The sequence below is a fragment of the Maylandia zebra genome, linkage group LG10 (assembly GCF_041146795.1).
Source record: "Maylandia zebra isolate NMK-2024a linkage group LG10, Mzebra_GT3a, whole genome shotgun sequence".
NCBI classification, from domain to species: Eukaryota; Metazoa; Chordata; class Actinopteri; order Cichliformes; family Cichlidae; genus Maylandia; species Maylandia zebra.
In genome coordinates, this window is record NC_135176.1 from 24,438,360 (window position 1) to 24,463,565 (window position 25,206).

The 25,206-nt window shown below is 41.9% G+C and overlaps 1 protein-coding gene across 2 annotated transcripts in view; it reads left to right on the forward strand.

Annotated features, from left to right (window-relative positions):
* jade2 (jade family PHD finger 2) overlaps positions 1-24,251 on the forward strand; it is a 237,396-nt gene extending 213,145 nt beyond the window's left edge. For both annotated transcript variants that reach the window (XM_004561763.3, XM_012922018.3), the window contains 2 exons: positions 11,190-11,335; positions 13,506-24,251. In XM_004561763.3, coding sequence (XP_004561820.1) covers positions 11,190-11,335; positions 13,506-14,291 — 932 coding nt within the window. In that variant the 3' untranslated portion in view covers positions 14,292-24,251. The remainder of the gene's footprint in view (positions 1-11,189; positions 11,336-13,505) is intronic.
* The last annotated feature ends 955 nt before the right edge of the window (positions 24,252-25,206 follow it).

The following is a 25,206-nucleotide window of genomic DNA, read 5'->3' on the forward strand; positions in this document are numbered from 1 at the left end:
AACGCAGAGAGCTCGCTTCCTTCCTCTGATCTCAGAAAACGAACATGACAGAAAGTTGCTGAAAGCTATGAAAACCAGCCGACAAAGATTTCACGCTGTCATCAAAGGATGAAACCTGAAGCTGCTCTGTTGATAACAAAATGGGCTCTGGCTCTGAGGGATTAAAGCTTTTTTTTTTGGTAGGAATTATATACAGCCAAGCTTAACCTCACTCTACTGTTATAACATTTCTGTATCATAAAATTCATATATACGCCCACAAAGATTCAGGTTCCACTGTGAGCCTCCTGTGTGACAGCTGCAGGCTTGACTTCTGAGAAGCGCATTGCAGTAAAGAGTGTTTTGTGTCTTAGTATCAGTAGATTTAACTCAGAATCTTCAGAAAACTCAAAATAGGCCATCTTTCCTAACCTTCCCTCCAAAGTCAGTTTCACATTTTAGCAACACGAGTTTCTTTCAGTAGTTTTGCCAGCGTTACTTTTGCTAATTCTAACCGATTCTTGATTCAGTAAACGGAAAAGGCGGGGCTGCTTTTGATAGCCCTCGTACGCTGAAGTCCCTCGGTATTGAACTAGTCACTTTGGTTTTAATTCAACCAAATTGCTTATGTTACAGACAAAACAGATTTTTTATTCAGTAAAATTGGAGTAATGACGAAAACTGCAACCTTAAAATTTCACATTTGCATGCTTTGTCGTGCCGTTTTTTACTACACTCTCTCAACAGCAGAGAACTAATTCATATCCAAGCAAATTCAGGCCTTTGAAAGATGAGTTGACTGATCCTAGTAGTTACCACCTGATCAGAGCGAACACTGTGTGCTATTGCTGCAGTTTAGCCTTCACTCTGGGTGACGACATACAGCTTTCTACTGTAGATTTATTTAATTATTAAAACCTTTACACACCCTAGGATTAAACCTGCTATCCGAGTGCTGCACTGCACCCTGTGCCACTGCCAAGGGAGGTCATGTGATCGGTTCAGTTTGTGTCTGTTAGCAACATTACTGGAAAAACTTAGCGATAGATATTAGACACGTGGCTTGGCCCAACTAAGAAGTCATTAACTTGTGAAGTTGATGCACAAATTTCTGTCTTGATGCACGCTCAGAAATACTGGAAAGTTGTTTCTGTTATCTGGAGGTGGCGTTTTCAGTGGGAGAAACATTTCATCACTCATCCAAGTAACTTCCTCAGACTCAGCTGAATAATTCTGAATCGTTGGAGACTGCAGAAGTCGCTTGGATGAGTGACGAAATGTTTCTACCGCCAAAAAAGTTAGTCAGGATTCTTTTCCGATGCAAGTTTGGGCAATTTTTAATCCTTTGCATGCTATCCTCCCAAATACATACAGTACAAAACAATAGGAATACACTGCTCTCAAGAGAATATCACAAACTGATCTACCTTCAGATACACTTTTGATACTAAGTTTATGGATGGCGTGTAGCAGAGATATGCAGTCTTGAAGTGCTCTTGTTAACATTGTTGGGGAGATTTTTTAATTTAGTTACATTTGAGTTTTATAAATTCTTCATAACGGTGATATGATTTTTCTTCACCCTCATGAAGATTTAGTTTTGTCCTTTAGGTTTTGTGCTTTATGCCCCAGTGGAGCACAAAACCAAAGGTTTGGGAAGATTTTGATCCATTGCCTACCGACTGCAAAACGCTGTACTGTGTTGACCAGTGAGGTGCCAGCTGTGTCTGTCTGCCATTTGGTGCTGAGCGGGTAGTGCACTGTGGGTTTTAAGAGCTTTTTCAAAGAAGAGAGGTACCTGCTGCAGCTGAAAACACCACTGTAAGAGCAACAAGAGTGAAATGATCCGATGCAGTCATCACTCAGTAAAAGGCTCCATAAAGCTGAGGGAAGCAGAGCCACAGACCCTCTCCCGTTGTCTTCATATTGGTATCTGATTGATTGGTAGTATCGATTTCCACTGGTAGAGCTGTTTGCATATTTTGAACTGCACTGTTAAAAGTTTATGGCAGACTGACTTCAACTTACAGTAGGATGTCGGTTGGTTTGAAGGTATATTTGGTCATTACTGATTTAAATCTGAGAAGCCTTTTGTGATTTTAAAATCACCAAAATGATTTTTACTATATTACGATTCATGTGCGTCATATCATACATAGCTTGTTTTTTGAGGGTTTTTACCGATCCCAAAGCCCAATTTTAAAAATGGCATTGTCATTGAGGACTGTCATTGGCTCACTAAGGCTTAGGGGCGGAGTCCAGCCATCCAAGGCCATTACGAGGCTACATATATACTCAGAAAACTGGAGTCAGTTTCTCCACAGATACTTTAAAACAGCACAACCATCATTTTATATTAGAAATATAAAATTTGATCTTTCTTGAGCTTTATCAGCAATTAAAAAAGAATAACTAAGAGGAACCATTAAAGCATTTTTTAATTAAATGTTATTAGTGTAAATTACATGGAGCTGCTCCATACTTTCACAAGGCATACCACTGCTTAGAGGTATTTTACTCAGCAGTAATTTAATCACGAGAAAATACAGAGTCGTGTTGAGTTTTTGGTTATATTTGACTGATTATTAATTGTTTAATTAAATTTTTGACTTCAGGGATACAAATATAAAATATGACAAAACTACATACCTGTGGTTTGTGTAGTCCAACGTAGGATGGTGCCCGGCTTAGTTTTCACATCACATTTTAATCCTTTTTTTGCTCAGCTGATTACTTTTCAGTTTTTTAGTCCAACTGGTGAGTGAAGACACATTTTTCCCTCATGAATGGGTGGTTGTCAGGCGGTTGCTAAATGCCTTGTATCTCTGTTCATTTACAACCTGACCAACTAACTGCAGGTGGCTAAAATAAATACAGGGAGTGCAGAATTATTAGGCAAGTTGTATTTTTGAGGAATAATTTTATTATTGAACAACAACCATGTTCTCAATGAACCCAAAAAACTCATTAATATCAAAGCTGAATGTTTTTGGAAGTAGTTTTTAGTTTGTTTTTAGTTTTAGCTATTTTAGGGGGATATCTGTGTGTGCAGGTGACTATTACTGTGCATAATTATTAGGCAACTTAACAAAAAACAAATATATACCCATTTCAATTATTTATTTTTACCAGTGAAACCAATATAACATCTCCACATTCACAAATATACATTTCTGACATTCAAAAACAAAACAAAAACAAATCAGCGACCAATATAGCCACCTTTCTTTGCAAGGACACTCAAAAGCCTGCCATCCATGGATTCTGTCAGTGTTTTGATCTGTTCACCATCAACATTGCGTGCAGCAGCAACCACAGCCTCCCAGACACTGTTCAGAGAGGTGTACTGTTTTCCCTCCTTGTAAATCTCACATTTGATGATGGACCACAGGTTCTCAATGGGGTTCAGATCAGGTGAACAAGGAGGCCATGTCATTAGTTTTTCTTCTTTTATACCCTTTCTTGCCAGCCACGCTGTGGAGTACTTGGACGCGTGTGATGGAGCATTGTCCTGCATGAAAATCATGTTTTTCTTGAAGGATGCAGACTTCTTCCTGTACCACTGCTTGAAGAAGGTGTCTTCCAGAAACTGGCAGTAGGACTGGGAGTTGAGCTTGACTCCATCCTCAACCCGAAAAGGCCCCACAAGCTCATCTTTGATGATACCAGCCCAAACCAGTACTCCACCTCCACCTTGCTGGCGTCTGAGTCGGACTGGAGCTCTCTGCCCTTTACCAATCCAGCCACGGGCCCATCCATCTGGCCCATCAAGACTCACTCTCATTTCATCAGTCCATAAAACCTTAGAAAAACCAGTCTTGAGATATTTCTTGGCCCAGTCTTGACGTTTCAGCTTGTGTGTCTTGTTCAGTGGTGGTCGTCTTTCAGCCTTTCTTACCTTGGCCATGTCTCTGAGTATTGCACACCTTGTGCTCTTGGGCACTCCAGTGATGTTGCAGCTCTGAAATATGGCCAAACTGGTGGCAAGTGGCATCTTGGCAGCTGCACGCTTGACTTTTCTCAGTTCATGGGCAGTTATTTTGCGCCTTGGTTTTTCTACACGCTTCTTGCGACCCTGTTGACTATTTTGAATGAAACGCTTGATTGTTCGATGATCACGCTTCAGAAGCTTTGCAATTTTGAGACTGCTGCATCCCTCTGCAAGATATCTCACTATTTTTGACTTTTCTGAGCCTGTCAAGTCCTTCTTTTGACCCATTTTGCCAAAGGAAAGGAAGTTGCCTAATAATTATGCACACCTGATATAGGGTGTTGATGTCATTAGACCACACCCCTTCTCATTACAGAGATGCACATCACCTAATATGCTTAATTGGTAGTAGGCTTTCGAGCCTATACAGCTTGGAGTAAGACAACATGCATGAAGAGGAGGATGTGGACAAAATACTCATTTGCCTAATAATTCTGCACTCCCTGTATGTTGTGGATTAGTTACTGAATTCTTCGATTTTTTTCATGTGAAACGCGAGGTGAACTTTGCACGTATGGGGTAATTTTATCGTCATGAGCATCAGTTATTAATCTGATCACACAATTTTTAGCCATATGCAGTGTAAAAACTACAGTGGGTCCAGCATGTCCATCATCATGTGTATTTGCACCTCACAGTCCAGTATCTAATCTGGCAGAGATGTTTTTCACCCACACACACAGTGACTATCAGCAGTGACGCAGGACTGTCTCTCATTTCCTTATTTAACCAGAGCTGAGCATCGCAGAGCCGGCAGTCGAAGTGAATGTGATCAATAAACAGGCAGATAATAACACGGGGCACAAGAGCAGTTTGGCTGTGCATACTTGCTTCCTTTTCTGAGATTATCTCCATCCTTTTTTGTTTATCTCTCCTTTTCCCCCACTCATCTGTTACAGTTATTTTTTATACTGAATCTCCCCTCTCTCTCTCTCCCTGGCTCTGTTGTTATGAAACTCCCTCTTTCTGTTTATCTTCTCTCCTGCCTTTCTCGGTTTTTCCACCCGACTGCTGAGGGATAAGGACTGCAACTTGATGTTGAATACTTGCTGGGAAATCATAGCTCGAATCGTCTTTCCACGATAAACAAGTCCTTCTGTATATATGGTGTGCTTCTGTTGTTTGCAACTGTAACATTTGTCTGCATTTGTGTGTCTATGTGCGCCTTCTTCTGTCAACCTGCTCTATATATCATTCTCAGTGTGTCGTCTCTGTGTTTGTCTATGCGTGTCGTATGTGTTCATATCTCACTGTCTCTGTGTGTGCGTATGTGTGTGTGTTTGTGTGTCCGGCCATCTGTTCTCTGTCGGGTCTGGTCCTGACTCTCAGGGCTTTGTCTTCCTCTCTCTCTGTTCTGGGATCAAGATGACAGACGTGTATCATAACTCCTTCTCAGATGTGCTGTCCCCTATCCGCACTGTTTATTAGTCAGGCCCAGAGGCTAGTGATGATTAGAAAAAGGAAAATTGCTTTGAGTTGTTTCTAATGTTCCCCACGGGTGCTGAGGAATTTCATCTTAAAAGGGGACGTTCATTCTCAGCTTCCTTTTTTTTAAATCATGGGCTCCATTAGAGTAGCTATGAAGTTCCCAATCAACCATATTTATCCTGTATTGTGCTCAGTTCATTCTCCGTCTTGAGCCAGCTCTGTTCCCCCACCCTGTAAGCCAACTTTCTTCTGATAGGCTGCCCCTCGTCAACAAAAGCTTCGAACGGCAGGTGGGATGGACTTCAGAGCTACGCGTCTGAATTGATCGCATTAAGGATGTCCACACTCGCTGACATCATACAGAGCCAAGAGTGGGGAAAAAAATCCGAATTCAAGCGCTAAGTAGTTTTTCACGTTTAATGTGAACATCCAACATTGTTTATAATTCAAAGTTACATGTTTGATTCCAGTTAGATTTTATGATTTATAAAATAGTACACAAATAGTAGAGCCAAACTAATATCTGATTTTTTAAGACCGATATCAATATTTGGTGATTGAAAAATCCAATACTGGGACAGTTTAAGTTTTTCTTTCAGACACTGAAAATAAAATTTAAATAAATGTCCTCGTTACGTGTGGGAATTTATTTAGTTGTTTACTTGATTCTGCTCAGATTATCTGATCGTGGCTTCGAAAACCATGTGTTACTTACAGGGAAGTTTCATAGCGCCCTCTGGTGGACAAGCTGCAAAACATGAACACTCACAAAATCATTGAAGGGTGTTTCTCCCGTCTCTTCTTTACTTTTTTAAATGTCATTTTTTCAGATGTGAATAAAGTCGATGCCTTTAGATATCAAATACCTGTAATAAGACCAGATGAGAACATTGGTCTGCACTGCCTTAGTTACAGCGACTTTAAAAGAGCTTTAAAAGGCTTTTAGATTTAATAAAACCTTGAATAAAAATAAACTAAACCACATTGCTAAAAATATTAAAAACGTGCTCTCTGTTTATTAAATAACAGTTTATTAAATAGTGGATCATAAAAGCAAGGTTAACATTTCTGAGAATCTCTTGTTTTTCTCTTGACTTTGAAATTTGAGAGCGAAGATTTTACAGCAGAGAGAGAAACAAATCGGTTATCTTAAAACTATCCAGTAATTGGTTTGTGCCTTCTGACGACAGCTCTAACGAAACAAGATGCCTTTTGGTCACAAAGATAATGAGGCCAACAGTAATGTGTGAGATGAATTTGCTTTTGGACAAATTGGTAGCACAGAGTGAAAAAAGAAGAAATGGTAGGCAACAACAAAAGATTTTATTCTAGTTCCCATTATTGTGTCCCTTTATTTGACTTCATTCCTTAATTAGGAAAATGTATTTCTGATTTTTAAAGTCTGAAAGAAAGACATCAGTACGGTCAACACAGTTGCATAAACTAGAATACACAAAATACAAAGACAACCAAAATGTATAAACATCAGTGGCAACAGAGCCTGAAACATCAATAAAAACCCTGTCTTATGCCAGAAGCAAGCTATTTCAGGCAGCCTGAACTAACTGGAATGTAACCTAGCAACTGAAGCCATTTGTAATCACATTTTGTACCAAGTTGTGGACATTTGCACGGAAAAACTACTCCTAGCATTGCTAAGTTTAGCAAACTAACCCAACACTATGTGTTTGCAACGTTATACATGACACAAAGTGCTGCACATAAATGACGAGCATATTAGTTACAGGAGCATCTTTTCGCTCTCTTTCTTATGTACTGGCTCTGGTCTTCGCCCTATCCTGCTGCTGGTGTGTCCCTTACCCTGCATTGCATTAGCTAGCACTAGCTGGCAATTCTTGTTGTTCTGTGTGCCATAAGACAGCCTAGTGTTTACTAACTCCAACACCATTTTTTCCTTAGCATTAGCTTGCAAAAGTACCAGGAAAAGAAATATTTCCTTGTCATTAGCTTTACTGCAGCATCAGCTAATTACTTGACTGTACCAAAAAAAAGAAGAAGGTAGAAACAGTGTTGCAATTTGGTTTAAATGACAAAGTGTTGCCATTAGTAGGTTTCTCATGGAAATCTGTTTGAGGACTTTATCTTCCCTGTCTCCTTAAACAGAAAATAAAACAATACTTTATGTTTATTTATACTCGTGTTTATATCTAAAGGTTCCCTTTCCTGATGTTAGCATGATGATCCAAAACATATGAATGCATAGGAAACGAAAGGAATATCTCTAGCATCGGCAAACATTTTTAACTGGGGGTTTGATTCGCAGACATTTATTAACATTTTTTCTTTATCACATGCAAAGCAACAACAGGAAAATACTAAATAAAATAAGGTAATAAACTGTGGCTGTTATTGTACCTGGGCAGATTGTGCTTAAATGAGAGATGCTGAGGAAAAACCTGGATAAATGTGGAAAACATGTCCTGAAAAAACAAAGACATTGCATAATCAGTTTTTTTTTATACATGCCACAACTGCCACCGTAAGATGATACACAGAAATACTACAGACAGAACTCAGACCCAACAACAGGCTATAAGTTAGACATGAAAAATTGTTCCCAGATAAGTCTGTAAGATGTCATAAGGCATATAAAATACACCACATTTCTGTCTATTATGCAATAGAATGGATTTGTGTTAAATAATCACATCTAAACAAATCATGTTGTACATGGATGTTGTACCTGACCAAACTGGACATAGTAACAGGGTGGCATGTTTATGTTGGTCTCCTGATTTCCTCTCTCTGAACTCTGCTCATTTCCCTTCTGCTCCATCACCCCTCCCTGTCTTCTTCACACTTCTTCACTGTCTTTTTCCCCCTCCTTCCGTCACCTATTCCCTCCCTCTGAGCTCTCTCAATTCCTGCAGAGACATGCTGCGTCATGGAAACTACCAGCTCAGTGTGTGCGTGTCTGTGTGTGTGTGTGTGTGTGTGTGTGTGTGTGTGTGTGTGTGTGTGTGTGTGTGTGTGTGTGTTAGATAGCTTGTGTTAAAGGCACCCTAACAGCACCTCCTGCTGTCCTGCTTGCCAGATCATTATAAGCAGTGATGATTTACAAGGAGGTTGCAAAAATAAAAGAGAGAAAGATGCTCAGATCACAAAAATATCCACATTTATGAGTACATTTCAGTTTCTGCAAAGTTTTGTCTTCATTCTCTGCATTCCTGATGATGTGCATATGGCTGCTATCGATTATTTAGATGCATTTGGTCCCAGAAGACAGTATGACTATCTCCCAGTGCTCTTGGTTGGACTAAATTAGATCAATAAACTTGATTATTTTTATTCACTTGATGCCTACAGAGTCCCTGAGAGGTCATACTTAGATTTTTTTTGCAATAACATTTGCACTTCATTCAACTCACAGTAGAAGTGAGCTCTATTATGATACTGTATATACACCCAAACCTGTACCTGATTAAGACAACTACAGACTGTATCATAGGTTATGATTGCAGTCATATTGGTGTCACTGAATGCCTCATGCAATATATGAGTTTTTAAACATTCACTACTAGATAATATCAGAGGTTGGTCATTTAAAAAGGAGAACAGGTGGACTCCGGTGGTCCCCGTGGACTCCCACGTTCAGTTATACAGTAATCGTGTTTACAGCTAAAGAATAAAATGTTTTGACCTCCATGGATAGTTTTCCCCCTTGTAAGAGCTCACCAGGGGGTGGGTTTTTAATTCTGCTCATCCATCTGGGTGGTGGTAAGTGTCCTGACATAGGCACCTTTAGCAAGTCTGTGTACTAGGTTTCACCTAAACTAATTTGAATTGCTGAATTGGACCTCTCTGCTTTGATTGTGCCGTCTGTGCCTGTTGATGAATTTCAATGGAATTATGTGGCAAATAATAAATATTATTGCTGTGAGGTACAGCCTCTCCAAGATGTTTGCGCTTGGTTTTAGTGATTGAATTTCTAGTATTTTATTAGTTTGTTAATAAATCCTGATTTGCGTATCGGTGTCTGTGTGTTGTCCCCAAACGGTTTATGACTGCAGATGAAAAATCCACTCACGTCTGGATTCTCACTGATATTGAAGTCTAGTCAAAAGGCGATGTCTATCCTTTATGTGAAATCCATGGTTGCGATGAGTTGCCTTGTTTCCTCGTGTTTGTCTGCCTGTTTTCTTTTGGGCCACTTCGTGATGCAGTGTTTGAGCAATTACCGTCACTTGAACACTACTTTACACTTAGTGGACTAAATACCACATAATTATAATCACTGTATATTTTGACACAACTATAAAATGTTAGATTCTTTCTGTTTTCCAAAATATAATGAGTGAGGATTTTTGACACTTGCTTGTTCTATGTGTTGGGTTTGTTTTTATCATCTTTTTAACTGTTAACATTGCGCCATGTCCACCATCCATCTTTCTCCACTTAAATTAAATATTTGACAAGTGAAAGTGTGGGTACATTGTTAAAACGAGTTTGTCTGTGCTTTTATATTAGAGGAAGAAATCCTAAAATGCTGCAGACAGACATGCGGCGCTTTGGCAGCACTTCTCACAGCCCACAATGATAGAAAAGGAGCCATGAAAATCTCCTAATTATACAGACACACATGCAAACACTTAAAAGGAGGGAGCATTGTCTGCAGACTCACACAAACACAGATACTGAACACACTCACACTGCACATAATCCAGGCTGAGATAGTCCTGTAAACACACCAGTGTTGGAGAAGTCATTAAACGCATCCTTTTTCTTTTTTCTTTTTTTTTGGCGAGGAGACATCAACTCTATTTTTACTTGGACGTTGTCATCTAATTTAAGTGCTTTGTCTTTGATATTCCCGAATTTTGGATGCAAACTTTAAAACACAAAGCAAAAGCCTTCATTGGTAATTTTTCACCGAATCCAGACCATTGTTGTGTTTGCTCTACTTACACATATACAGTGCTGAGAAAAATTATTTGCCTCCTTCCTGATTCCTTAGTTTGAATATTAGACAAATACAAAATGCAGGCTTGAAATTATTATTTGATTTTGTTTAGAGAAACGAAAACCCACCAGTCTAACCTACCTGGCCCTGTGTGAGGAAGTCGTTAATGCCCCTCCTTGATGATTTAACTGTGATTAACTACATTGTTAAATACATTTTGTCTGAGTTTAATTTCACTAGCCACACCCAGGCTTCATTACTGCCAGACCTGTTGAATCAACGTGCCTGACAGACTGATGATTCAACAGTAAGGAGGAGACTAAGCTCGTTTCACATTTACCAGAAAAACATTTTCATGATCCCCAAAGCTTTAGGGAAAATATTCTGTGGACTGACAAGACAAAAGTTGAACTTTTCCGAAGATTTGTGTCCAACATCATACCAGCAGTCAAACATGGTGGTGCTGTGGTAGTGTGATTTGCTGCTTCAGGAGCATCACAGTTGCTGTAATCGATGGAGCCATGAATTCTCCTCTGTACCAGAAAATCCTGAAGAAAAATGTCCATCCATCCATTCCTGCCCTGAAGCTCGTGCTCCCTTTGGATATATATGTAACATTACAGTAATCTAAAACACATCAGATCGAAAGGAGGCTTTCGATCTTTTACCTTTATTTTCTTATTCATGAAAAATATGCAACACTCCTCACCTGTCTGCTTTGTTTTCTCCCTCCTCTTCCCTTCTGCCTCTTCCCTTCTATTCACTTCTACCAATTTCATCCAATTTTTTCTCCCATTTTTCTTGCTTCCTCTTACTCTCCCTTCCTGCACCTCCCCTCTCCCTGCTTGTGCCCTCTTCCCCTTTCCTTAGGTTTGTCAAAGTCATTCCCGTTGGACAACTCTTTGTTCGACAGCTGGCTCGCCCAGTCGGTTCAGATCACCGCTGACGACATGCTGAGCCAGTGGGCTCTGGGTGCCCAACATCGGGACAAGAGCGGCAGCCTGCTTTCTGACCAGGTAGGGCTTCAGGAGCAGAGGGCACAGAAGACGATGTGTTAGCAGAGAGAGACAGAAAGAATGAAACGCAGCAATGGGTCTGCTGTAGTAAGGACTTAAGCCTTCAGTACAATGGGGTGCCTGCTTTACCAGGTGAACTGCAGCTGTTACATGTTATGATAAGAGATGAATACAACACAAACGTCTTGCTCAATACTTGGAAAAGAAAGAGTGGTTTGCTAATGCAACATTGTGAGTAGACCGTTACATCTTGACCTGAATTCCTGTCCACTTCACCGGTGAACGAAACGAGTGCCAAGGACTTTCCTGTGAAGAGGCCACGCCGACACAAACAGCTACATAAGTAAAAAAGTGAAGCGTTCTTCTTAGTCGAGGAAGGGAAAACGGCTAAAGTGTACAAGAAAATGAAACATACACAGAGAATTTCACTTTTATGCATTAATTCAGTCTAAAACACTCCACAAGGACGACCAGCGTTTCTTTTCCACATATATTAGAAATCATTTGATCAGTTTAATTACTTTTTGTTAGTTTCAACTAGAATTGAGCACTGGTACTATTCCTGAATGGTGCTTGTATTAATGGAAAAGTATTTTTTTAAAAAGCTGTCATAAATTCATCTGTGTATATTTTGATCACCATCCGAACACATGAGAGAGGCCACAGTGTTTCCCACAGAACTTTGTTGCGTTTGTGTCCACAACTGTGGACATAGGCGAAGCTAATCTGTGCTTTTTAAATAATGAACAGATGTGTACATGCATATTTGTGACTACATACATTTTTTTTAAAAACTGAGCAGTAGGCAGCTGCCTCGCCAATAAATTCCTCATCCAGCGGACACATTCCAGCAGCATCGTCTTGGATGTGGCTGGAGTCCCCGCTCAGTAGCCTCTGTGAGCTCAGCAAAGAGGCGCCAGCTCTCCACCTATCCAGTCTAACCAGACCCCACCTATCCTGGGTCTGGTTAGACTGGTCCCTCGAACTGACAGGGGTCACAATGACTCAACTTATCACCTTTTTGATGTTGAAACATAAATTCAGATTTAGAAATTAGATTCTAAATTAGTTTTAGACATTAATGTGTACATAAACACCTCTATGAAGCCATTTATAAAGATTTGTTACTTAAGTGGGAACCAGTAGTTTTAGGGCTGAGAGCCACAAACAAGTTGGGGAATTCAGAAAGTATTAAACAAGGAACTAATGTGTTTTTCTGATCGGAATATAGAATATCATCAGCATCATACCAACATGAAACAGCTGCTACAGCTGTTTGTGATGGTCCAAAAGTTTGCATGATGGTGCTTTTCACTCAAGTTTCAGTCATTTCATCGAGTCTGCGGTGAGCCAGTCAGCCAGCACAGCGTCAGTTTGTAGTTTTGACACTTGAAAAAGTTCATCTGACTTTGAACAAAGACCTGATCATCGATTCTTTAGATTGGCTGTGGTTTTATATAGTTTAGCTTGTTAGTTTTTTATTGTAAATTGATCGATCTGCTAATCAGAGCAAAGATGTTCTCCCCCCAGGAACGTGCTGTTTGTGTGCTGGCTGGCAGAGCGCTCTCACCAGATTGCGCTGCTGTTTTTGGATGTGCTTAAAGAACAATAAACACAACCGCAGTCATTTTTTCCAATTAAACAGGAACCTGATATCTTTCAGAAACAAAGATCTGCATAAATAAACAATGATGTAATTTAAACAAAGCCCACATGTCGCAAGTTAATATTAGGGGTGTAGTTTAAAATCAATAAACACCAGCCTTGTTTATTAAAAACAAAAAGTGTTAGAGATTCAACAGAATCACACCCTGAAGAAATAAAAGATCACGATGTAGAGTGCCGTCAGAACAGATCAGCTTTGTCATTTAGTCGGGCTTTTTTGCTCAGGAACAAATTGTGACATCGGCAGCTCACAGTCTAAACTGCTGAGCTGTTGGACGTGTGGGTAGGTGGGAGTGGGTGGGGAGTTTTTGTTCCAAAATATTCCAAACCACAAAATCAAAAATGAGCAGATTAACTGTTGTATCAGTCAACTTTTCGCTTATATCATTTATATATTTTGTGTTATTTCACTTTTAAACATGAAAAGATTTGTTTGTTCCTCATCCGTTTTCCTCTTTCATCACCAATTTTTGCCCTTTCTTACCTTTCTCCTCTTTTCATCCAGCTCCTGCAGGGCGAAGAGAGCCTGCTCAACCTAATGATGGAGAACTCCATGCAGTCCACCTGGAAAACACCCCAGTTGGGGCGCAAACCGAGAGGGAGCAACAAGCCCCGTGTTCGTGCACAACCATCCGCTCCAGCCCAGCCTCAGACGCTCCTGTCTGCAGCTGCTGCGTCCGCAGGCGGCAGCCCCTCCACCGCAAAGAGGCTCTGGGCGAGCATGGCGGAGGAAAAGTCTGGCCACGTGAGTCGGAAAGGGGAAAAGAACAAAGGCTCCTCCAAGACCGTGCACTACCCCCTCCATCACCACCAGACCAGGAGCTCTGACCTTCACAGGGACCCACCGCCACAGCCGCCCATCTCCAAAATGGATTCCTGTCACATCTCGGAGGATAACAGTCCTTGGGATGGCATCCATGCAGGGAATGGTGTAGTATCAGGGGCTGGATCTGGTTTCACAGTGGGCTCAAACCCACCGGTCTCTGGTCTTGGGTTCACAATTCCCGACGGTGGGACAATCTTTCGTGGCGGGACCCCGCGGCACCGTCTGTCCCGCCAGGGTAAATCAAGAGGGAGGGGCGTCACCGGAGGTGTAGCGGGGTTCGAGTCCATGAACCTGCCACTCGCAGGGAAAGACGTATCCCTGTTAGACGCTGCTGAGACTGATGGCTACTTCTCTGACGGCGAGCAGAGCGATTCGGACACGCGCACTGGTGGGCGCAAGCTCCGCCTGCCGCAGTTGCACTCCGGGAACGAGGACCTGCTGAGAAGAAGCGTGCTGGCTTCCTAAAGAACTGAGTTTCCAATAGACAAATACACACAAGCAGTTATCCAAGCAGAATCCCGCTGGCTAATTGTTTTTTGTTTTTGTTTTTTCCCACCTGTGCCCAGCATACAGTCTATAAAAACACGGCTGGATCGCTTTGTTCAACCAAAATCCCGATCGCATCCATCAGTGGGAAATCCCCAGCTCCTAACCTGCTCTGTTTTTTAGGACGGAGGGGATTTGAATGTAGCCGTTTGCCTATCATACAGAAAAGCTTCTCCACTGGACTGCAGTTTGTTGTTAGCTTATCATAAGATGTGATGCATTCAGCAGATTGAAAACAAACATTACCTTCAGTCTCTTTCTCTTGTTTTTTTTTTTTTTGTGTTGTATATTTCAGAATCATTTCATTTCTGGGCGTCGAACGAAGCACCCAGTTCTGGCCTCATGTCTGTGGTATCTGCCAGACTTGGGAACAAACACTTTGGGGCATTATTATTATAATTATTATTATTATTCAAGCTGGTTTCAGGGTATGCTTCATTCTCGGCCTTTGTGGCCCGAGTTGCATCCAGTGAGTGCTTGTTTTCTTGAATATGTTCAGTGGAAAAGACAATTTCACACCAGAGTTGGTCTGAATATGTACAGCGGGTGACAACTTGTATTCAGCCTTGAAAAGCACAACATAGCTAGTCATAAGAGCTGTAATGTAAGCACTTGTGTGTATAATAGATGCTCATTCAGGGTTGGGGTCAATTTTCCTCCCTCGTTGACTCGGTTTGAAAAATGTACACTGAATCCTTCATTCTCAAATTCATTTTCACGTTTTAGTTCATAAAAGAAAAAACAACAACAACAAAAAAAATCTACAAATCTCCAGCTTTGCCAGTTTCTGAATAGCGAACACATTGACCCCAACCCTGGTGCTCATTCAGATTTTCACACAGACACACACAAACATACTCACACACAAACTACCATAAGCGGATCCCTTTTGCTCACAGCCGCCGTTGAAATATTTGGTCTGACTTTTTGTCAGCTGCTTTCAAATTCTTCCTAATTCCGCGTTCTTTTAACTCCCGGGTCTTTGGAGAAAAATCGTCGTACAAACTCTGTGCCTTTCTTTCACTTGCCCTGTGGCCCTGCGTCCCCCTCAATCGCCGCCAACTTTCCAAATCAACCAAACAATCGCTGAGTAGATCAATCAGTCGTTTGTCAATCGGATTTGTAACAATCAAGCCAAAAGGAAATCCCATTGGAGTGGCTACTGAGCGTAGCTGGCATTGGGCTCCTTGTCACCTTAACAATTGTGTAGTGCCTGAAAGGATGGAAATGCATCACTTGCCATTTATCAACAGAGCATATGCAGCAGCTTGCAACGCAGAGCAACATCGTGCTTTCAGTGCAAAGAGCTGCCTGCTGCTCTGTGCCCCCTTATGTTACATCACTGCAGCCCAGAGCCATCAATAACCAGAGTTTGGCCAGTTACACTGCGGGCACAATGTTGCTGCCATTGAAAATTAGACCTCTTATTTAAAATTTCATGCACATTACTGCAAATAGTATTCATTTTGGGGTTTGGTTAATCAGCAGTACAGTTTTGCTTTTTCATATGGAGTGGGTAGCTGTGTTCATGTAAGCCAAGCCTGAGAGACGTGTTTTATAAACAGTTTCAGAGTGGTTAGGGTGGCCATGCATTGTGTAGTTCATGGGTAAATTCTTGCTACAGCAGCTGACATCATGTGACACAAATTCAACCTCAAAAGCAGCTGAAATTCTGCTTTGGTTCATAAGAGGAGGAATCCTCAGTTTTGGCATTCTGATGTTGCTATTTATGTGTCCAGTGGAAGCGGGATCACTTGGAATGCATTCAGTGCATGTGGATATACATAAAACTATATGTAAAATTAGAGGAAATTAGTCATTTTTATTAGTCAGATCACCCACGTGTACCTATGCAGCTTATTATTTTGTTCTATGAAGACGTAAACACTGTCAGGCACCAAGGTGGCAGCCGCTTTTGTTTGACGTGGCCAAGCTTTCACAACTGATGGCTCTGAGGCACGTCTTGTTCCTACTAGATGGACGTAGACAGTGTAATAATCAGCTTCAGAGGCCTGCGCTCTTAAGTCCCTGAATTGATTTGATTGTAAATTTGTTTTTGTTTTTTAAAAACGAAACACATGAGCCGTTCTTGTTTTTCTCAGAGAGTTGTATTTTGTACTTAAAGCAGTCCGTGGTATTCTCAGGGGTTAAAAAAAAACTTATAAAAAAGAACAATAAAAGGTTAAGAATTTATGGAAAAGCAACGAAAGACGTAGATATATATATATATATATATATATATCTACACACACACACATTTTATATCATATACAGTATATATATATATAAATATATGAAGTGATGTGTGTTTGTCTAGAAACTTCCTTATTTGGAAAGCTTCACTGTTTGAACTCCAACACGACTACTACTGAGCATGCTCCTTCTCTCAGTACAGCATACGACCATCAGCCCTGGGTTCAACAGTCCCACTTTAACCCATCTGATCTGAGGTCAGATAGTATCGGCTAACAGATGGAACTGTCTTTTGGGTCTCACCAAACTGGGATGACTTAAAGATTTGATTTTAAGGGCTGCTTGACCCAGGCCTGATGAACACACATTTAAACAGAGGCCCAAGTCCATTCTACTTTCTCCGTTTTCCTGTATGAACAGCTTCTCCCCGGTTTTCTGGAGTAACCATGCCAAAGAACAGATCTGTGTTACAAGGCAGCATATTTCAGTCTTATCTACGCAAACATATTAAGCTGTCAGACCGCTCGAACAGTGATGTCCAGGTCAGCAGATGTGATTCGACCTCCTCTAACCCAGGGGGCGCTTTTAATTCCCAACCTGGATAGATCTGCATTCACGGGGGGATTCCCACAGGAAATGCCCGGTGATGGTTGTTAAACACACTCGCATGTATTAACCCCCTCCAAAAAAGGGAAAAAAAAAGAAAAAAGCCAGTGCTGCTGAACTGATCACACAACATACAGCTCTCTCTCTCACACTTACACACATGCACACACACACACACACACACACACACACACATAGACGCTTACACAAACCCCAGAGCTGGTATAACAGGGTTACAATGTAAAAGTTTGTGTTATGTATATGTGGTCCTGACTGCATCAGGAAGCATGAGTTTACTCAGAGCGAAACGCCACCCCCTCCCCAACAGCAGGAGAGTATTATCACAGGTCAGGTGACAGCGCTGCGTCTCTGTCCCCTCTTCGTCCCTTCAGGTGTAGCCATGGTAGAAGCACTCGCATTGTTGCGTCACAGTCTTGCGAGGACAGGCGGAGAACTTGGGACTTCTACGATGGCTATTACAGCTGACACATTACAGTAACGACAAAAAAAGAGCAACAAAGCTCGTGTTCCGATGCGAGGACGCGGTGACGTGTCGCCTCCGAATCCTCAGCCAGGTGTTCGTTACCATTCATGTGTTGCTAAGACAGAAAAATGTAATCTTGGTTTCAATATTCAATGTTCAGAGTAGCCTGACGTTGTAGACAGTGGTTTTAGACAAGGCCTCACATGTATGGCCTTAACATGTAGTAGCAAAGGCTGAGGCTGCACAGTGCCTGAAGGACAAAAAAAGGACTGAAAAATACTCATTTGGGGCTAAATTAGTGGAGCTGGTTAGCAGTATATAAGATTTCCTGCTGGGTGATGGTGAGATTCCACACAAAAACAAAGCAAATTGTACTTCTGATCTTCTTTTTTTTTTTTTTTTTGCCTTGATACTGTGCAGCCTTAGCAAACATAACTGGTTATTATTCTATATTTACAGTGTGGCTTCAATGCCCTCTCCTTCTGCTTCGTAGATAATGTAGACTGGAGTCTCTTGCAGGTTCTTTTTATCAATATCTGCTAGAATGCAACTTCAAAGCATTGCTATCCTCTGTGTGGTACGCCGGTGTGGGTGTTGGCTCGCAGCCCGAATGTGCTCTGATGATCTTTGAATTTTGCAACTCTGTCAGGTCGAATATCCACACTGAAAGGAGATCTAGTGCAGGGGGTTTCTCGCGCTCTCTGTCTATCTATTTGGGTTGTGTCCCATAAAATTAGACACAGTGTGAAAGTTTTTATCTTCATACTCGGAGCATCCGTGTCGGTAGGTCACATTCCTCTATGATAAGTCACCACTTAGAGAGGCAATAAAATGTGCAACGGAAAAGCTGTACAGTCCTCAGCTTGCTGTATGTTGAGAGCAGAACTCTTCCCTCAGGTGTTGGCACTGACGCTGCACCACGGGAATAAACTGACGGGCATCAAGCACATAATGGCAGGTCAGAAACACACCTACACACAGTGATGCTTTCCACTAGACCGATTGCTTGCAGGTAATTGGAACCTCGCCTGCGCACAGCTGCTGTTTACTGTACTGACTCTGTTGTAAAACATCAGTGCACCAGCAGGGCTGGGCTCCTCAGAACCCCCTCAGCTGGGTGAAGGGTCACATTTACAGCTTTCCATTAGCAAGAAAAGCAGTTTAGGGTGATCCAGAAATGACAGCAATGTTCAGTTCTGGTGAACGACGACATTAAAAACGGGGCTTTGAATTCCATGATTGCTCCTAGTGGGTGGTAAAAAGTTGGATTTCTACAATTTAAAGTCATTTATTGCACTGAGGTGGTTCTGGGGAACCACGAGGGCATTGGGATGCAGTTCATAAGATGTCGTTTCTTCTTCTGTGGTTGCTCCTTCATCCAGAAAGTGGTCTGAGGCTGTAGTGGGATCAGTGAAAGCAGGACTGGGTATTGCTTAGGAAATAAATACCTGCAAGCGACAAGGGACAGCAGTCCAGTAATAAAAGCAGGATTAGATCAGAAGTCTTGAAATGTCTGTAAAGCAGAAAATTGCAGGTCTGTCTAAAAATGTATCCACATGACAATAGAGATTGCTTAGTGCTTCCTGTTTCTGGTATCAATGCCTAGTCCTTGTTTCGCTGCCCTACACCAGCTGTACAAAGCCGCCCACCTACCTACCGCTGGAGTTTATACTCATCTACAATAATGTATATTACTGTTCAACTACTACTACTAGACATTTTCATTTTCTGTGTTTTAAAGAGGCTTTTGCAAGCTGTTTGTTTTGTTTTTTTTCCTTTTATAATGCTTATCTAGCCGCTGTGGCACGTATCAGACTAGAAAGCTGACTCATTATCTGCTTCTACTGTTTTTACTGGCGCTTTGCTCTCCTCTCCGTTACAGCAAAGTTATGGCTTAAAGGTCTCAGCATCCAGAACCCAGACACACACTCCACAGATCGGAGGTTTAGTCGCACAACCGGAGCTGCTGCCGAGGAAGAAACTGATCTCAAGTAAAACTCAACCTTCAGAGCTCGAGACTCAATCAGTCGCATCTTAAAAATTTATTTGGTTAATTTATCAGAAATGGCAGATATTCATTCCCCAGGTTCAGCTTCACAGCAGTGAAGATTTGCTGCCTTTTTTTAATGTAATGGTAAATGCAGCAGCAATCTGATAGCACTGCGTTGCTTTTTTGGATCAAAGCCTGCAACAAACCTCAAGAAGCACTCATCCGAAAAGCATTGCTTCTATTTTTGTGCCTTTTTTTAGGTGTGTGTGGGGGGGGGGGGGGGGACACTGTTTGTGTCCAGCATCTCTTGGTGACTGAAGGTGGAACCAAAGAGCGATTGATGCTCTACCTGTGTGATCGCGTCATCCTCCACAGCAGCTCGGAGAAATCTTTTCAGACTAAATCTCCCGTCTGTACCCACTGCGTACCTTACTCTGCATCCACCATCCAGCAACTTCCTCGTCCTCCTCCTCCTCCCACCACCAGCAAACTCCCCTCTTCTTCTCCATCCTGAATCCCCTAAAAACAATCACCCTGTTGTCTCCCTCCTGCCCACAACTCTTCCTCTCCCTGTCCGGTGATCAGCCTCCTTGGCCCTTGGCACATGGTTTTTTAAAGGTGATCAAAAAAGAAGAAGGACACCTATAGCTTTAAGGACAAATAATGACAGACGCACGAGGAGCTGAAAACATTGCACTCAGCTTTGCTTAACTCTGGCTTGAAAAGAGGGAAAGTGCGGGAAAGGGGAGAGTTGTTTAGAAAGAAGGAGAGGAGGGAGACTGTTCGCTGAACTGGAGCCAAAGAAAGACAAAAGAGTACAACTTGTTCTTTCCTCTGCATTCTGTTTGGAGCCTGTCCGTACAGTCAGGTTAACAAGCAGCTAATATAAACAGTACCAGGCCCTCCCTTTCCCCTCCTTGTGCCTCCTCTCGCTCTCTCGCCTCACACAGCTGGGTCCCCGTCCAAGATTTGTCTTTGAAAAATGTAAAAACTCAAATCGGGAGCGCCGAGCAGAGATGCTTCCATTTTAAACGGCTTACAAAACGATTCAGTTTTACGTCAGAATATATTATTAATCACCAGAACTTCGTGATATGAAGCTAATTAGAGCATAAATTAAAGGCCATTACCAAACAATTCTTTAAACAGAGTTTAAAACTCTTAAAACTAACCATTCTCTATCTTACTAGGCCGAGGTTCATCCCAACTCTGAAACAGTTATTAGCTCCTTTCAAGTTAAAGCTTCTGTGTTCACAGCCAGAGCTGCCATATTAGGCATGGCCCCTCTTTTTGACATCACACAGATCCAACAGTGGAAAAAACTCTCTGAAAGTGGGAGCTTAAGGCATTGTAACAACAGTAAAATGAATGTGAAAGAGGCTCTTTTTGTAGCTGTGATGCTAACAGACCCCATCATGTCTAAGATGTCTGAAAATCTTTGTAATAAACCGCTGATGGCTTTGGTATTTTTCTAGGATTTGTTCAAATAAGGAAAAAAAATATATCATAACACCAACTTTGTCCTTTAAAAATCACAATGAAGACCAGATTTTCATTTATCCACTTTCAGTTTTACACTCTGGTTGTTTATGTTCATAGAAAAAGATACTTTTAGCCAACAGCTCATACCAGTAAAAAGATCCAGGTTTGGAATCCAGTCTGTTTTAATGTTTACTTTTGGAAATCTCACTTGAAACCTGGAAAACCTGGAAAGTCCCGCTTTTTCACACTGCCTCACCCACCAAATGAACAGTTTATTCAACTGTCTTTACATCTGGTTTTTCCATCGCGCTCCTGTGAGGTTCAGACATCCACATAACAGCATACAAATTGAAGTGTAAATCCAAAAAAACACTCCCAAGATCCATTTAGACAAACCAGCCGTCTCCCAGCGTCTGTTCTGAGTTCAGCCAGGAAGCTCGCCCAAAGTGCAACAGGAAAGAAAGCGATTTCAACACTGTTTTTGCAGGTGTAAATGTAATCTGGCTACATCGCGCCGAGGCAGAATGGATTTCAGATGCAGGTTAAAATAATTTGTTAAGAGGCCGTCTGCACTGTGTCTCTGCTTCTCCCGCTTGTAATTTCCACCACGCAGTCCATCTGTCTCGCTTTAATCCTCCTCCTTGATTCCTTCCATTTTTATCCATTTCCCCACTTTTTTGTTCTTCTTCTCTCGTTTCATGAGCTGACTCATTCACGCAAATGTTTATCTCCTGCCTCTGAGTCACTTCTTGTGTTTATCCCAGATTCGATACTTGCAGGGAACCAACAGGTGTTGTGATTGCCTAAATTGGATCCCTCTGTATGCTTAAGGGTGTTCTGTTAGTTTTATCGGGTCACAGGATGCAAAATAGAGAGAGTCCACTGGCATAATTCTAGTTAAAACTAAACATAGGGAGCCATCCCTCCTACGTGGCGGCTGATCTTTTGCACCTCCGTCCCTTTGTTCTTCTGAACTCCTTCTCCGCTCTTAAAGGTGTGTCCAAACAAATGTGAAAGGAACAGAGAGAAGCAATTTTCTATAATTAGATGCTACAAACTCTTTGCGAGAAATGAAAAAAGTTTCTGCTTGAATAATACGCTCGTACGAACACACAGACGAGGAGAGAAAGGGAGACAGACGGATGGAAAACACAAATAAATTCAGTTTCTTGTGAGTCCTCACATCCGTCAGGGGCTTCAGCTGTCACGCTTGATTAATGCATACCTTGCAATCAAGCTCACAGCTCATGTTTTTCCATTGGGAACATCAATTGAGAGGTGCAGCCTCAACCTTCACACCCCCACAGAAATAAGAATTTATGACTCTTCGTTTTGTCGCACACACCTTTAGAAAACATTCGCACAAAATTGTGGTACATCTCGGTACATCTACAGCCACATTAAAAGCCTGAACGATGGGATGAGCGCTAATCACGTCTTCATCCTGCAACAAAGCTGCATCACAGCCAATATCTGGTCACCAGGAGGACGGGTGGACCGGTTCCTCTGCTGAGTGTCAGCCGAGGTTATTATAGCCTAGGGGACATTATATGATGGTGTTCTGTATTATTGTGATGCTAAGAAGGAGCTGCTCTTTAACTCCCTTTCTGGGTAGCTCCACATATTGGATTTTTATGCTGGATGGCCCATCCCCCAAAGGGGACCTGTGTTTATACCTGGTCTCAAACCAGCGTCCTTTTGCACGATAGGTGAAAATCCAAAAGGGGAAAAATGCTGGTCGCAGCAGGTCAAACCTTTTAAAATTTATAAGGTCTCTACACAATATAAGCAAACTTAAAAACAGTGTGCCGGTTATATGATTAAATGCAGTGACGTTTAAAATGATTAATCACAGACAGGTGAAAGGCCATCTTCTTAAGTGCTTTGACATGTCTCCTGACCAGGCGTGTTGTCTTCCAAAAGGCTCAGCTGCAGGAAACCAAAAGCCAACGTTCATCTGTTCTAGTTACTGCTGAACGTTAAAAATTGATGGCTCAATGTGGATGAAGTGCCAGAACAGATGTGGGGTACCTCGCTCTGTACTGTACTCTGCATGTATTGCATTTTGCCACTCTGATCTCTCTTCATTCCCCAGTCAGTCCGTCTCTCTTGCTCTCCTTAATTTTGTGTAACTTTCTATCTGATTGATGTATTTCTTTGGCTTTTGTTTTCACCATTCTCCCTCAGCACGTTTCTTCTGTGCAGAGCAGACAGTTCCTGACTCATTAAATACAACAACAACAAAAAAAGGTTTCACCCTCAGGTTTAAATAAGTAGAAATTTAAATTAGCTTTTTTTTGGCAACCTCCAAAGAGCAACTTTTAAACATCACCCTTGAATCTCCATTTTTGTGACAAGATAGGAGTCTCCCTCTCTCCCTCATTTCTACTTTCTCATGACATACTTAAGTACGATTGGACATCCTTATCCTGAATCTTATTGGTTGTATTTGAACGACATAAAGCCAATCGGCGCTGTTTATTCAAAGCAGAGCTCGGACACATTTTTCCTCCTCCTGCTGTCTTTATTTGTCCTTATAAAACGGTTAAAATCTCTGCTGTCATGTCCAGTTTGTCCTCCACTCTGCATCGGTTCTTCAATATAATAATATGAATGTTGCAGGAGTTTATCCTTCTGTATTCTTTGTTTCAAAGAATGTTGTGCCATTTGTTAATAGCAAAGAGAACTATTGAACATATATGAAAAAGAAGAGCTATTTTAAATTATTTTTTGGCTTTTTTTGCTATATTTATTTTCTTGTATTAGAATCTTCTTTGTAGGAGGGAAAAAAATCAAAAAATGTATTTTTCATTAGTGCGAAAAACCTATTTTCTTCCTTTTTGTACAATTTCGATGTTTTAAGCGAGACTTTGAAAAGCAATATGATGATGATGATGATGATGATGTTTCCTGTGACTGTATCTGCATGCTGTTTGTGTTGCCTTAATGATGGCTGCATCCCACTATGCCCCTGCCCACCCCGTGCCTCCCCAACCTGACCCAACCCACTCTGCTCCCTTCCTCCTCTCAACTTCATCTGATGGAGTCCCAGTCCCATCCAACCCAGTCCAGACCAGTCCAGTCCAGTGCAGTCAATAAAGCAGTGCTTTCTGTGTACATTAAACTCTCTGCCTCTCTGTTCATTACACAAACACAGCTGATTTAACAAAGATCTTTATTTTACTCTGGCTTTAGCCGAAGTAGATTAGATTTTTAATACCAGCTTTCAGCTGAAACAAAAATAAAATATCTCTTTGACAAAAACTAGGCTAAGCTTTTCTACCATAATCATCAGCATTTAGTTACTTTATCATTACCAAAGAAATCTAGAATCACCAAAACTCTTGTGTAGACTCTAGAGGGGTAGAGAAATGTCAAAGGTCACCACCGTCATTGGGCTCATCTCTGACGGGGATGAGTCTGCCTACAGGAGGGAGGTTGAACGTCTGGTGTCTTGGTGCAGCCACAACAACCTGGTGCTGAATGCCCAGAAGACAGTGGAGATTATTGTGGACTTCAGGAAGCACACAGCCCCACTCCCCCCCCATCATCCTGACTGACACCCCCATCACCTCTGTGGACTCATTCCGCTTCCTGGGTACCACCATCACCCAGGACCTGAAGTGGGAGCCCACCATCACCTCCGTCATCAAGAAAGCCCAGCAGAGGATGTACTTCCTGAGGCAGCTGAAGAAATTCAACCTGCCAACACGGACGATGATGCAATTCTACACTGCAATCATCGAGTCCATCCTCACCTCCTCCATCACCGTGTGGTACGCTGGAGCCACTATCAGGGACAAACAGAGACTGCAGCGTGTTGTGCGCTCTGCTGAGAAGGTGATTGGCTGCAGACTCCCATCTCTGCAGGACCTGTACACCTCCAGGACACTGCGGCGTGCAGCCCGGATCTCAGCTGACCCTTCTCACCCTGGACACAGTCTGTTTGACCTGCTCCCCTCAGGCAGGAGGCTCCGGTCCATTCGCACCAGAACCTCTCGCCACAAGAACAGTTTCTTCCCTTCTGCTGTTGGACACATGAACAATAACCACATGACTGTCCCCGCCACTAACACATG